Consider the following 12,061-nt stretch of genomic DNA (forward strand, 5'->3'; position numbering starts at 1 on the left):
ATATTGATCCTGAAACATGTTTTAATTTGATGTTTTTCTTTGTTTTCTTGCAGATCAATCCGCTTCTTCAGCCTCGCTGATTGTTGCCTCCATGATCATCTTGCTTTAAAGATTAAAATTAATCCATTTTAAAGTGAAACTCCCAGCTGCAGAGTTTTTCGGCAGGTTGTACACGGCCGCTATCCGTCCAGCTAGTTGGACGCTGTGACGCACCTGCTGTCCGCTTTCACTCGGCTCTTTATGTTTGAACTCACAGCCTTTTAGTCTCCTCTCCACGGGGGATTTGATCTGTTTAAGCCGCTTCTCATAAAGCAGAGCAGGAGCTCGTTTTCTCCGTCTTATACAGTGCTCCAAATCCTCATTACTCATTCATTTATGCGCAGCATGACAGCAGCTCTGCATACTAATGGTAGCACCTGTTGCTGAGAGCTGCTCCACCTGCCTGTGACCTTCACACGGACGTTTTCATCTGCGGTCGGCTGTATGCCGGCTGTCGGCTCTCCCTGTTTGTTGGCTGCTCTCCACTAGCTCTGAGGCGTATCTGGAAATGGAGCGCGGCCTGCTGTAACTCAGGGCCGGTCACAGATCAGGGGCGGCCTCAGTGTGTGGGAGGGTGGCATTGGATCAGAGGCTGCAGCCATGCTGTCCGGGGCGCAGCCGTGCTTCCAGCTGCTGCGGATCGGCCTGTCCACGGGCGACTCGGCGAGGGATCTCTACACCTTCCGGCCGGCGCTGACCCAGTCCGTGTTCCGGCTGGGTCGGGCCGCGGAGCTGTGCGACGTCACGCTAGAGTCGAACTCGGTGTCTCGCATCCACGCCGAGCTGCACGCCGAGAAGGAGGCGAGCGGAGGAGAGGGGGAGTCGCTGCAGCAGGAGGAGGGCTGGAGGGTCCACATCAAAGACAGGAGCAGCCATGGTGAGACGGCAGAGGCGTCACACTCACCTGAACACACCTGAACCGTCAGTCAAGATCAAACATGCCCACAGGAAAACACACCCAGATACAGGAAATACCACATCTACACAGACGGCAGGCAGGCTCTGCTAACACAGAACAATTCACTCCTCCTTTGTCACATTACAGATTATTTCACTGGAATATAATCTAACAAGGCTGCAGAAAGTGGAGCATAACTGTTAGTTGGAAGGGGAACAATTCTTTGTTTAATTTCTTTATGAAAAACATCTGAAAAGTGATTTAAATATAGTTTCTACTGCAGCAATTATACCTTTCTGCAATAAGATCTGATTGTTCTTTGAAGGCAACAGGTTTATTGGAGAATGTTAGAGAACAAAAGCTTAAAAAACAAAGAACCCAACAGACAGGATAGAAAAGAGGTTACTGAGAAGTTTTATAGAGGATTAGATGCCAAAAAGTCTTCAAACAATGAAACTTTTCATCCATTATCTGAGTAGGAAGTTTTGCATCACATCAGATCTAAGCAGCGGTGTCTAGTTAAGCCGGGCCCCATAATTAGGATAACAGCATGTCTCGGTGAACACAAACATCCATAATTATCAACCATCTTTAATGGTTTGATGTCTTATAAATAATGATTTCAATAATATTTCTCTCTTACAAGAGCAGGCGGTCGATGGAGACGAATTATAAACAATTTCAGGGCAATGGTTTCACAATTTTCACCAATTCAAGTGATGTTATGGGATGAATCCCAAACCGGCCCCTAAGCACTAACTAACCCTTCGCTCGCAGGTTCCAGCGGAGGGTCAGCCACATTAGGGCCATCACAAACCACGTAGTGGGTGGGGCCACACGACATCCAGGCCTTAAATAGCGCTAAATCAGTGCAGACTCGCTGGAATTTGGCAGCAGGTGTAACGACAAATTGCTAGCGGAGGAAACGCGTGCATTTAAATATAAGTTCCACTGGTTTGATAGAAAATCACAAGTCAGGAAAAAAAAAAGACATTATTCATCCCTAAATGGAAGGTTTTCTTTTAGTTTTATTTGACTGGTTCGATTTTTTTTTTTTTATCTTTAAGAAAAAAATTGCCACATGTTTGATGTTATGTTAAACTGTGTCACAGAGCTACAACAATGCACATGCAGCATCACTGTGTTGCCATAGGAACGACTGTTTTCCTTTTCCGCTGGAGGGAAAAGGCCGTCCCAATCACGTTTATACGCCCCCACCTTTAATCCAAGCGCCTTCCACAGCTGTGAGTGTGACTTTATTGCGAGTGACACTTAATAGTTAAGGGTTATTGGTTAGGGGGCGGTTTGGGATTCAGTCCTGGACGTTAGCAAGAGTTATTGTCTGGAAAGTTTAGTTCAACCTAAAAGTTTTCTGTAATTAAAGCAGAAGCTTAATTTGTTGTCTCTCATTCTAAGTAAATAGATCTCAGACTTTTTATTTCATTCATTCAATATAATCAGATCAGATCAACAGTTTCATGCATCAACACCATATAAAGATTCATTTCCTATTTATTATTCACAACCAGCCTTAGTTGTGCAGACTGACGTGTTTAAATGCAAAACTGTCATAATTTAAGTATTTAATATGCAGCTCAGTCACATCTAGATCTGTTATAAAATATCTACATTTAATAGATGATTTTCATTTTCTTTTATTACCAGGATGTCTGTCATCACAATTATTCCACTTTGTTATTAAAACGTCAGAATATATGAGCATCTCCTGGATCGTTATCAGGTGGCGTCAAGTTAGATGAAGCTGATGGAGAAATGATCCGTTTGCTGCTTCAGGACCAGCTGGAGGTTCATAGTTAGACCTAAAGAACCGGAACAGCTGGTTTATTTAGGATTTAAAAACAAACTTTAAAATCATCTTATGTCTTTATTGCAGATCAAGTGCATCTGATGGCGATTTTTAAATTTCTTTTTAGTTCAAAGAAAAAGATTTAGTATTTTGATGGAAAAAGACCCCAGTTTTTGTTTCTAGCAAATAGTTCTAGGTTTTTTTTACACTTTGCAAAATAAGCAATTTATTAATTAAGAAAAAAATATTTGGTGTTCTTCAAGGTTTAAATTGAAATTCATGTTCAAAAATTATATTTTTTCTATAAATGTGGTTAGGGCCTCTGGGGAAAAAAAAGTTAACTGATTTTTAAATTTAATTTCAGTTTAACTCGGATTTCCGATCTGATGTGATGAAAAGTTTCATTATTTGAAGACTTTTTGGCATCTAATCCTCTATAAAACTTCTCCATAACCTCTTTTCTAACCTGTCTGTTGGGTTCTTTGTTTTTTTAAGCTTTTGTTCTCTAACATTCTCCTATAAACCTGTTGCTTTCAAAGAAAAATCGGATCTTATTGCAGAAAGGTATAACTGCTGCAGTAGAGACTATATTTAAATCACTTTTCAGATGTTTTTCATAAAGAAATTAAACAAAGAATTGTTCCCCTTCCAACTAACAGTTATGCTCCACTTTTTGCAGCCTTGTTAGATTATATTCCAGTGAAATAATCTGTAATTTGACAAAGGAGGTGTGAATTGTTAGTGTTATCTCAGAATTCTGGCTTTTTTCTCAGAATTCTGACTTTTTTCTCAGAATTCTGACTTTAATCCCAGAATTCTGACAGCTAACAAACATGTTAGCATCAAGCCATAGCCATGTCTGTTTTAGAGACTAGCTCTCTTGTTTTAATGACCTTCTGCTCCTCCATTAATGAGGCGACCCCTCTGGCACGTAAAAAGTTGCCTAATTCCATCATTTTCCACCAATGTGTCACTGGCCACCTCAAACAACTCACATCTTTGTCAGTGAAGCTGAGTGCTCCACATCTCTTCCTTCATAGTGCCCATCTACATTAAGATCCACAATTCTGAGATTAAAGTCGGAATTCTGAGATTAAAGTCGGAATTCTGAATTTTTTCCTATACTAAATTGAAATAAAATTTTAAAATCAGTAAACTTTTTATTTGTATTTTTTCCAGTAGCCCTAATCCTCTTCCATACTTCTGTCTTCTTCTCCTATTGAACTTATTTAAAAGTCAGAACCTTTGAAATTAGATTAAAAAAAATATTTGAATTTTTTGTTTATTTACCGGTATTTTTCTTCATGTTTTGACAGATACATAATTTATAAAATGATCTGTCACAGTTGGATGGTTTAAAAATGACTCTTAAACAGGGTCTGGATTAAAAAACAAACTAATCTTAGATTTTTTTTTTTACTTTTTAAAGAAATATGATAAAATTTTAAGAAAATGTTTTTGGTGCAATCAAAAAAATCCACCTTTGATATAAAGATAAAAAAAAGAAGTTTGAACTTTTAGTATTTTCTTTTTAACAACAAATATTGATGACTTCTATGTTTAGAATAATTAATAAAAATAAATAAAACACACGTTTGAGTTTCATTTAAAGCTGCATCTTTGATTTTATCAAAAAAGTAGTAAGTACAACAAACTTGAATCCAGTTTTTTTTTTTAAAAAAGTACAAATAATAACTTTTTTTAGCACCTTATGATTGGATGTGTGTTTGGTGGTTTTCATGCAGTCTCAGGTGTTTATTTGATCTAAGAAAGCATTTAGCGGTAAAGTTTGGCCCCAGGCCGGCTGGACTGTGACTGATGGACTCTGAATCTAAACTGCTCCCTTATTGTCTAATTTTTCAGGTAATTTCACAGTCCGTTCCCCAGGTTTGCCGTTTTAGCCGTCAGCCTGGGGTTTTTTCGTATTCCCGCCACATTTCTCCTGCTGTCACGCCCGTTTGATTGGCTTGTAGCCTTCCAGCTTTTCGTTTGGCCTCCATTTCACAGCCTGTTTTACATTTTCCTCCAAAGTCTTGGAGCTGTAAACACATCCAGCTTCTCCAAACGGCTTTATTTTCTGGGCGCTGCTCTTTGGGGTTATTTCTTGCTGGAATATTAAAAAGTTGTGAGGATTTCTGGCCCCGGGCGACTTTTATCTGAAACTGCAACACTGTAGCTTATTGGTTTGGACTTCAAACATTTCCCTATCAGTGTAACAACCTCTGTTTACACGTTTTCTCTCTCATCTTCAGGAACGTGGGTGAACGACGTGCGCCTCCAGCCGGGCGTCCTGTGGGAGCTCTCCGACGGCGACACGCTGACCTTTGGAGGGCATTCGCCTCCGGGGAGCCCAGAGTTCTACTTCCTCTTCCAGAAGGTCAAAGTTCGCCCGCTGGACTTCGATGCCATCACAATCCCAAAGGTAACCACTGATGCTTTCGAGGGAATCAGAGGAGGCAGTAAACTTTCTCAAAGATATTTATAGGAATCATCATGACTACTGATGCATATTATATGGAGGGCCACTCCTGTTTAAATTACAAATAAATTGAAAAATAATTCCGTATTTAAATAAATGAATTAAATGCATAGCTTAAAAATTATCAGGCCATTTAAAGCAGAGAAACTAAAGAGGATTTGTTCAACAACTGATCAAAATTTCAGATATTTATTTTGATAGAAGTCAATCTGTTGAATTTCTCTGAGCTATTATTCTTTTTCTGTCTCTTTTTTTAACCTCACCACTTTTTATTTTTGTTTTATTTACCAGAAAACCAGAAAAATATCTTTTTAGATAATGTTTTTTTTACCTCTATTAATTCACAGACATGAATATATGAATATATATTGATCAGCTGAGATTATTATTATTTTTTTACTACCTCGCTTAATCAGATCCTATGTTTGTCTTTGTTCCCTTTATCTACTGAGCAGCCTTACCTTTTTTTTTTTAAATCACTTTACTGTGAATAAATTCTTATGAACATAAGTATCCTTTGGTTCTCTATATGGTCGGCATCAGACTCCTATGATGGCGAAGGTTGTAAGCTGCATATTTAGACGTGATCCTTCTAGATCTGGGTCTACGATCCGTTGCTCTTTAGACTTATAATAAAGACTTGATAACTTTGGTTAAAAATGATAAAGTAAAGAATAATGACATACTGCAGGATTAAGCAGTATTTCAATGTTCTCACTACTCTCAATTTGCACAACCGGATGACACTAAAATACTAATAATTTATTGTTTGATTTTTATTTTTGAAATGTTTTCCTTGTCATTAGGTTGGTGTGAGGGACCAAACTTAGATAAGGACAAAAGGTGTTAAAAATTTGAAAAAGTACTTTCATCTAATAGTGTCAAAAAAGGTTAACAAAGGCTCAAAAGCAATACAAATTAACTTAAATAATAACATGGATCTGGGCCCAACTTAACTGAGGTCAACTGAGGATCCAACTCAAACAAAAAACTGACCTGCAAACAAAGAACTAAGGCTGATTAAATAGGGATGGAGTAACCCAAGTCTACCACATGAGGGAGGCACGACATAACAAAACAACCAATAAATACAAAATTAACTAAATCATTCTATGAAACAATTAAAGCAAAACTAACTTTTACTTTCCAGAAACAATAAGTGAGTATTTAAGTGACAAACTAACTAATTAAAAACAACTTGAAACAAGTCTCCACTGTCAGTCTTTCAAAAAGCAAATGGTACGCTCCAGGTTTCCTTCTCCAGCTGGTTTGCATCAGCAGCAGCTCAAACAAAAGAACAAGTGTAAATAAACCATTCAGACAGACATTAACTGAAGTGTGCATCCATTAGAAAATACCTGTCTAAACGAAATAACCAACTTAAACATGAACTGTAATATAATATAAAGCAAGAAAAAATACTAACACGATGTGGTGGTGGGAGGATCATCCACCACAGTTGGAAACAATCACTTTTTACTCCACAAATATGAACTTGTACACATTTTAATACTAAACGTGAAAATAAAATGTCAGTTCTTTGAAACTGACTTAAATTTTTCTACAGTTAATATTTATCAGAAAGGATTTTGTCTTTTTGCAGAACATCATGTAACATTTTAGGTTCTAAAGGAGTTTTATTAAACTGGACTGACGACCAGAAAGGTTGTAAAGGTTCCAGACTCCTGTTCTAGATTGTTTTATTCACTTTGTTTAATCTCAAACCTTAAAGCCCCAGTGGATTCATAGGGTCCCACAGCAGGTTGCTGCCACCACCGTGTTTGACAGTTGGTAGCGTGTTCTGAGGTTTTAAACTTCTCCATAGAGACTTTCTATCATTTTAGCCAAACTAGTTTTCATGCCTTTTTTATTCTGAAGGTTTTAGATTTGTCATCTCAGCATCTGTAAACCGTGTTTTCCTTTTTTGTGTTCTTTCCTTGCAGGCAGGAATGTTTTCCTCCGACTTGCAGAACCGGATCAGNGGAATGTTTTCCTCCGACTTGCAGAACCGGATCAGAACCAACTTGGACCGAAAGTCAGTTAAAAACCTGGACCTTTCTGAGATGTCCATCAACCGGGCCACAGTCATCCTGAACTCCATCGGCAGCCTTAGTAAGATGAAGGGCAGTGCCTGGACCTTTAAGCGGAGCCACAGCCATGAGGGAACCGTTTCTGACCCGGGAACCCCGTCCTCCTCCTCCCCTGTGGGCTTCTCCTCCCTGATTCCTCCCTCCACTCCTTCCTTCTCCTCCACCACCTCGGCACCTTTGACCAAACCCCTCCAGACGGCGTCCAGGAGCAGGAGGAAGTCTGCGCACACGGTTCTCCTGGAGGACGACAGCTCAGATGAGCCCAGGAGTCGAGGAGGTAAAGATCAACTGACTTTTTAGACTTGGTAGGAAAGAAAAATTATTTTTAAAAACTATACAGTTCTATTTTCTCCTGCAGCTGTGACAGGAGGAGTGGTGGAGGATGTTCAGAGATCACGACCAAAGAAGAGGCGGAGGCTCTATAGATCTGAGTCGGACGGTTTCAGCTCTCCTGCCCCTCCCCCCGTACAGACTAAGAACCACAGCGACATCCGGCGTCCTCTGGAGGCCAAACCTTTCCCAGTGGGCATCAGAACCATCGGCAGCTTCCACGGCGCCATGACCAACAGCCGGCTGAACCAGCAGCTGCTGCAGTCCTCCTTCACCAGTGTGGTTCCTCGCAGGCAGGGGGAGGTAGAAACCTCGCACCGGGTCAAAACCGTGGTAAACGGAAACATGGCTGCCTTCCGCCAACAGAAAGCCGCCCATGGTACGCCGACAGCGCAGAGGGGCAGGCGGAGGGCCAACAGCTCGCCGGTCTTCTCTCCCCTTGTGGTGGGAGGAGAGAACTACAGCCTGGCGTCGCCCACCGTGAGGATCAGAACCGACGAGAGAGGGAGGGTCCAGTACAACCGATTCCATCATCAGACAGCGTAAGATTTCCTGACATTTGTCCCGTTGCTCAGGGGAGGAAAGAAAACGATCCACTGATCATTTTTTGTAACGCCCCTGTTACACCTTTACCGTTTAGACGTTTGAAACATCTGGCAAAAACTCTGGCATACGTTTGATAGGTCATGGGTACGTTTTGTATAAGTTATGAGCACGATGGCACACGTTGACAAATGGCGAGTACATATCCAGCGTATGGTTATACTTTGCCATAAATTACAGGTCAGTTATTTGATCGTTGACATACCGTAAATTCCGGACTATAGAGCGCACCTGGTTACGAGCCGCACGCTCTAATTTTAGAAAGAAAATCAATTTTGTACTTATATAAGGCGCACCGGATTTTAAGCCGCAGGTTTTCCACGTTGTATGAGATATTTACAAATAAAGATATTACACGTGAGCATTTTTTTAACGTTCGATTTAATCCGTATGATAAAACAAACAAATACGGTACATATTATGAGTGCTTTTTTTTTTTCAAACTACCTGTAACACATTTAAATATGCGTATGTGTCGGTAGCACGCAAATAACGCCGCGTATACCGGCACTTTTAATTGAACATTGCAGCCGACCAGGAAAAGTCATTAATCATTTTCTTCTTCCTCCTGCGCACTAAAACCCTCAAAGTCCTCTTCCTCTGTGTCTGAATGGAACAGCTTCAGGATGCTGTCACTGACTTCAGTCTCATCCTTGTCGCACTCGTGGTCCTCTTCATCCCGCAGCAGCCCGGCCATCCGAAACCCGCCGGTGATGTTGACTGATTTACAAGACTGTAAATAAGTGTGAAAGTGAGAATTATGTATCGCACAATTTCATTGGACCTCTGTGAATACTCATCAATTTTATTGGTCTGTTTTTCTTGCCATGAAAAAAAAACATGTATTAGCCGCACTGCAGTGTTCAAACAGTGGGAAAAAAGTAGCGGCTTATAGTCCGGAATTTACGGTACGTTAAGTATAAGTTACTCATAAGTCATGGCGTCTAGCTTATCCAAAACATATGAGAAACTTGTGCATAACTTATGTGTAACTTAACAAAAACTTATCTCCAACGTATTTGACGTGTTCAAGACGAAAGCTGAACGCGTTTTTAACTCACAGCAACTGTTTAAAGGCGTATTGGCAGCGTTTTGATATAAAAGAGAAACCGTCAATTCTCCTCCAGACTTCATCCCCATCATAGGGTGAGTGTGATGGATCCTTCCTGCGTTCACGGCCATGACCAACAATCTTTCTAGCAGACATGACGCTGAATCTGCTGCAGCTGAAAACCCCCTTTCTTTCTTTTTTATTTTTATTTATTCTTTTGGTGAGTGGTAAACGGCAGCTAGGTGAATACCGCAATCAAAGAAATCTTTTTATGCAGACCGAGCGCCTCGGGTGCATCGCTGCCCCCCTCAGGACACTGGCTTGTGACGTTTCATGGGCTTCATGCTGCCGTGCGTTATGCATAAGTTCGGCTTTCGTCTAACATAAATTCTAAACTCATTATGAATACTCTATGTACGCCCAAGATTGGAAAAATACATAGAAAATTTAGCGTATTTCAGCGTTTTAGAAGATTCTGGGACGACGGCATATGCTGGCTAAATTGTGAAGGTGTCACAGAGGCTTAAACAAATTAACAAGAAATGTCAAAGTTAGTTCATTTGATATTTTCTCAAAGCAATTATTTTGACTTTTGACTTCAGACTCTAAATTGGAAACCTAGAACAAGATTATCACTAAAAATATATTTTCTTATTAACTGAATCATCAAAACTAAAAGAAATAAACACTTAAAATATATTTTCTCTGTATGATGTTGAAGGATTTCTCTCTATTTAGTGCGAATAATAAACTTTTTGTCTCGTTTAATTAAAGTTCCCTTTAGTTTATGCTTCTTTTCTTTGTTTGTTTTTCTCTCTCTGAAGTAAACGGCGCGGTCGGCCCAGAAAACACCCCCTCCCTCCTCGGCCCTCCCTGCCCTCTCCCTCCTCCTCCTCCTCCTCATCCACCTCTTCGGCCTCCTCTTCCTCCGGCTCCTCCTCGTCCTCCTCCGAAGAGGACGATGAAGACGAGGGCGCGGCGGTGAGCGCGGTGGAGCCGTGCGCCGCCCTGCGGTGCCGGCTGCCGCAGCAGGACACGGTGCAGTGGATCCAGTGCGACGTGTGCGACGCCTGGTACCACATAGACTGTCTGCACGTGGACCGCAAGAAGCTGCTGATGGACCCCAACGCCGACTTCCACTGCGGCTGCCGCTGACGGAGACCCGGGGCGCCGCCAGGACTTTTTTTTTACCCTCAAATATTGAACTCCTTTAATTATAAAAAACATGAAATGAAAAGCGGCTCTTCTGCATAAGCAGGCAGTCATGATTCCTTCCCCTCTAAAGCCTGAGATGCTCTCTGAGGCTTCAGGAGAGGAAACTAATGAAATGTCTGCCTGGATGTCATTAGTAGCAGAGGGTTCACTACTGCTGACCAGATCTGCGTTCAGGAAGATTAATGAAATGTTTTTAACAAAATAAACTCCTCTGCAGAGATGGAGGCACCTCAGATGATCAGACATTCCCGGGTGGAAGCAGCGAGCCGCTGCAGCTGCTGAAAGGTCCTCTCAGGACGATCATCAGATGTTTGAGAGCACTTCTGCAGGAGCAGCTGCAGGATTTAAAGAGGATTGGATTTTTTATTAAAATGCAAAGCTGCAGCTGAAATAATAGAAGATAAAAACTAATTGGAGATGCTCTCCTCTGGGTCTGATGGGTCAGGTGTTAATGTCAGAGATTCTTCTCACCTGTTTCTACCTTTACTTCTCCTCACACTACTGAAACTTTAGCCAAAGTTGCTCTGTTTTATCTTGAATGTATACAAACTTCCTCTTATGTCATAATCTTTACTCCACTTTTCTCTTCTGCTAAACTTATCTGGGAGGAAGGTTCGTCTACCAGGGTTTCTTACAAAAAAAAAAAAAAAAAGAGAGAAAATGTTGGAAAAAAAAAAGCATAAGCTTAAAAGAGAAAAATAAAAAAATATATATTTTTAATGTGGCTGCGGATCGAACCGCATCCAGTTCACCGACGTTGATTTTATCTGTTAAATTTTAAAATTCTGTTTCTCAGACAATAAGAAGCAAAATGAAGTTTATATTAATAGTTTGCAGGTTTAAAATCAGCAGATTTTTTTTTTATTATTCCTAAATATCTGTTGAGAATAAATTATTTAGTTGCCAAAAGGCTTAAAACGAATCAGTTTAGTTTCACTAACGTATCAGAAAATAGGTTTTAAATGAGTTGCAATGAACGTTCAGACCTCACTCCAAACGTCTCCGGTCGCTCAGACGGTGCTGAAACACGTCGGTGTTTCTCTTCATCCTCCACTGATCTCACTTTGTTGGTTTGTAGTTGAATGCAGCAGTCGTGTTTTGCTGCATTTTGATTTTTCAGACATATATAAGTATTTCTAGGTGCGCTTAGAGCTGTTATGTAAACGCACCTTCACCTGCAGCTGATTTCTCTCCCTAATGTGGTAAATTTGACTGTTATTGATCCCTTTCTGTTTTTTTTTTTTTTGCCTCCAACATGTTTATAGTCAAAGTTTGAGATGCTGATAAATTGAAGCAGCTGCAGCGTCAACCACAGGAACCACTAACGAGAAAACTGAGTCTTGAAGGATGGTTTCTTCAGAGCAAAGTTGCAGAATGAAGCAGCAAAGGTTTGCAGGTGGATTCCTGGTTTGGTTCAGACGTCTTTGTTAATCCTGAGGCGCTTTATTTTCAGAAATGTATCTGACTGAAGATGTTTTTCTGAATTTAATGAAATTATTGATGAGTTTTGACTATATAAAGTTTTCTGCACAGTTTAAGTTGGTTTAAT

General features: G+C 40.5%; 1 protein-coding gene across 1 annotated transcript; it reads left to right on the plus strand.

The window, feature by feature from the left end:
* The first annotated feature begins 540 nt into the window (after nt 1-540).
* tcf19 (transcription factor 19) lies at nt 541-11,754 on the plus strand. The gene is made up of 5 exons (XM_015377853.1): nt 541-916; nt 4,997-5,166; nt 7,194-7,590; nt 7,672-8,185; nt 10,122-11,754. The coding sequence occupies exons 1-5, from the start codon at nt 640-642 to the stop codon at nt 10,450-10,452; spliced, it is 1,689 nt and encodes a 562-aa protein (XP_015233339.1). The 5' UTR covers nt 541-639; the 3' UTR covers nt 10,453-11,754.
* The last annotated feature ends 307 nt before the right edge of the window (nt 11,755-12,061 follow it).

Source organism: Cyprinodon variegatus, unplaced genomic scaffold (assembly GCF_000732505.1).
Source record: "Cyprinodon variegatus isolate N-32 unplaced genomic scaffold, C_variegatus-1.0 Scaffold160, whole genome shotgun sequence".
Lineage (NCBI taxonomy): Eukaryota > Metazoa > Chordata > Actinopteri > Cyprinodontiformes > Cyprinodontidae > Cyprinodon > Cyprinodon variegatus.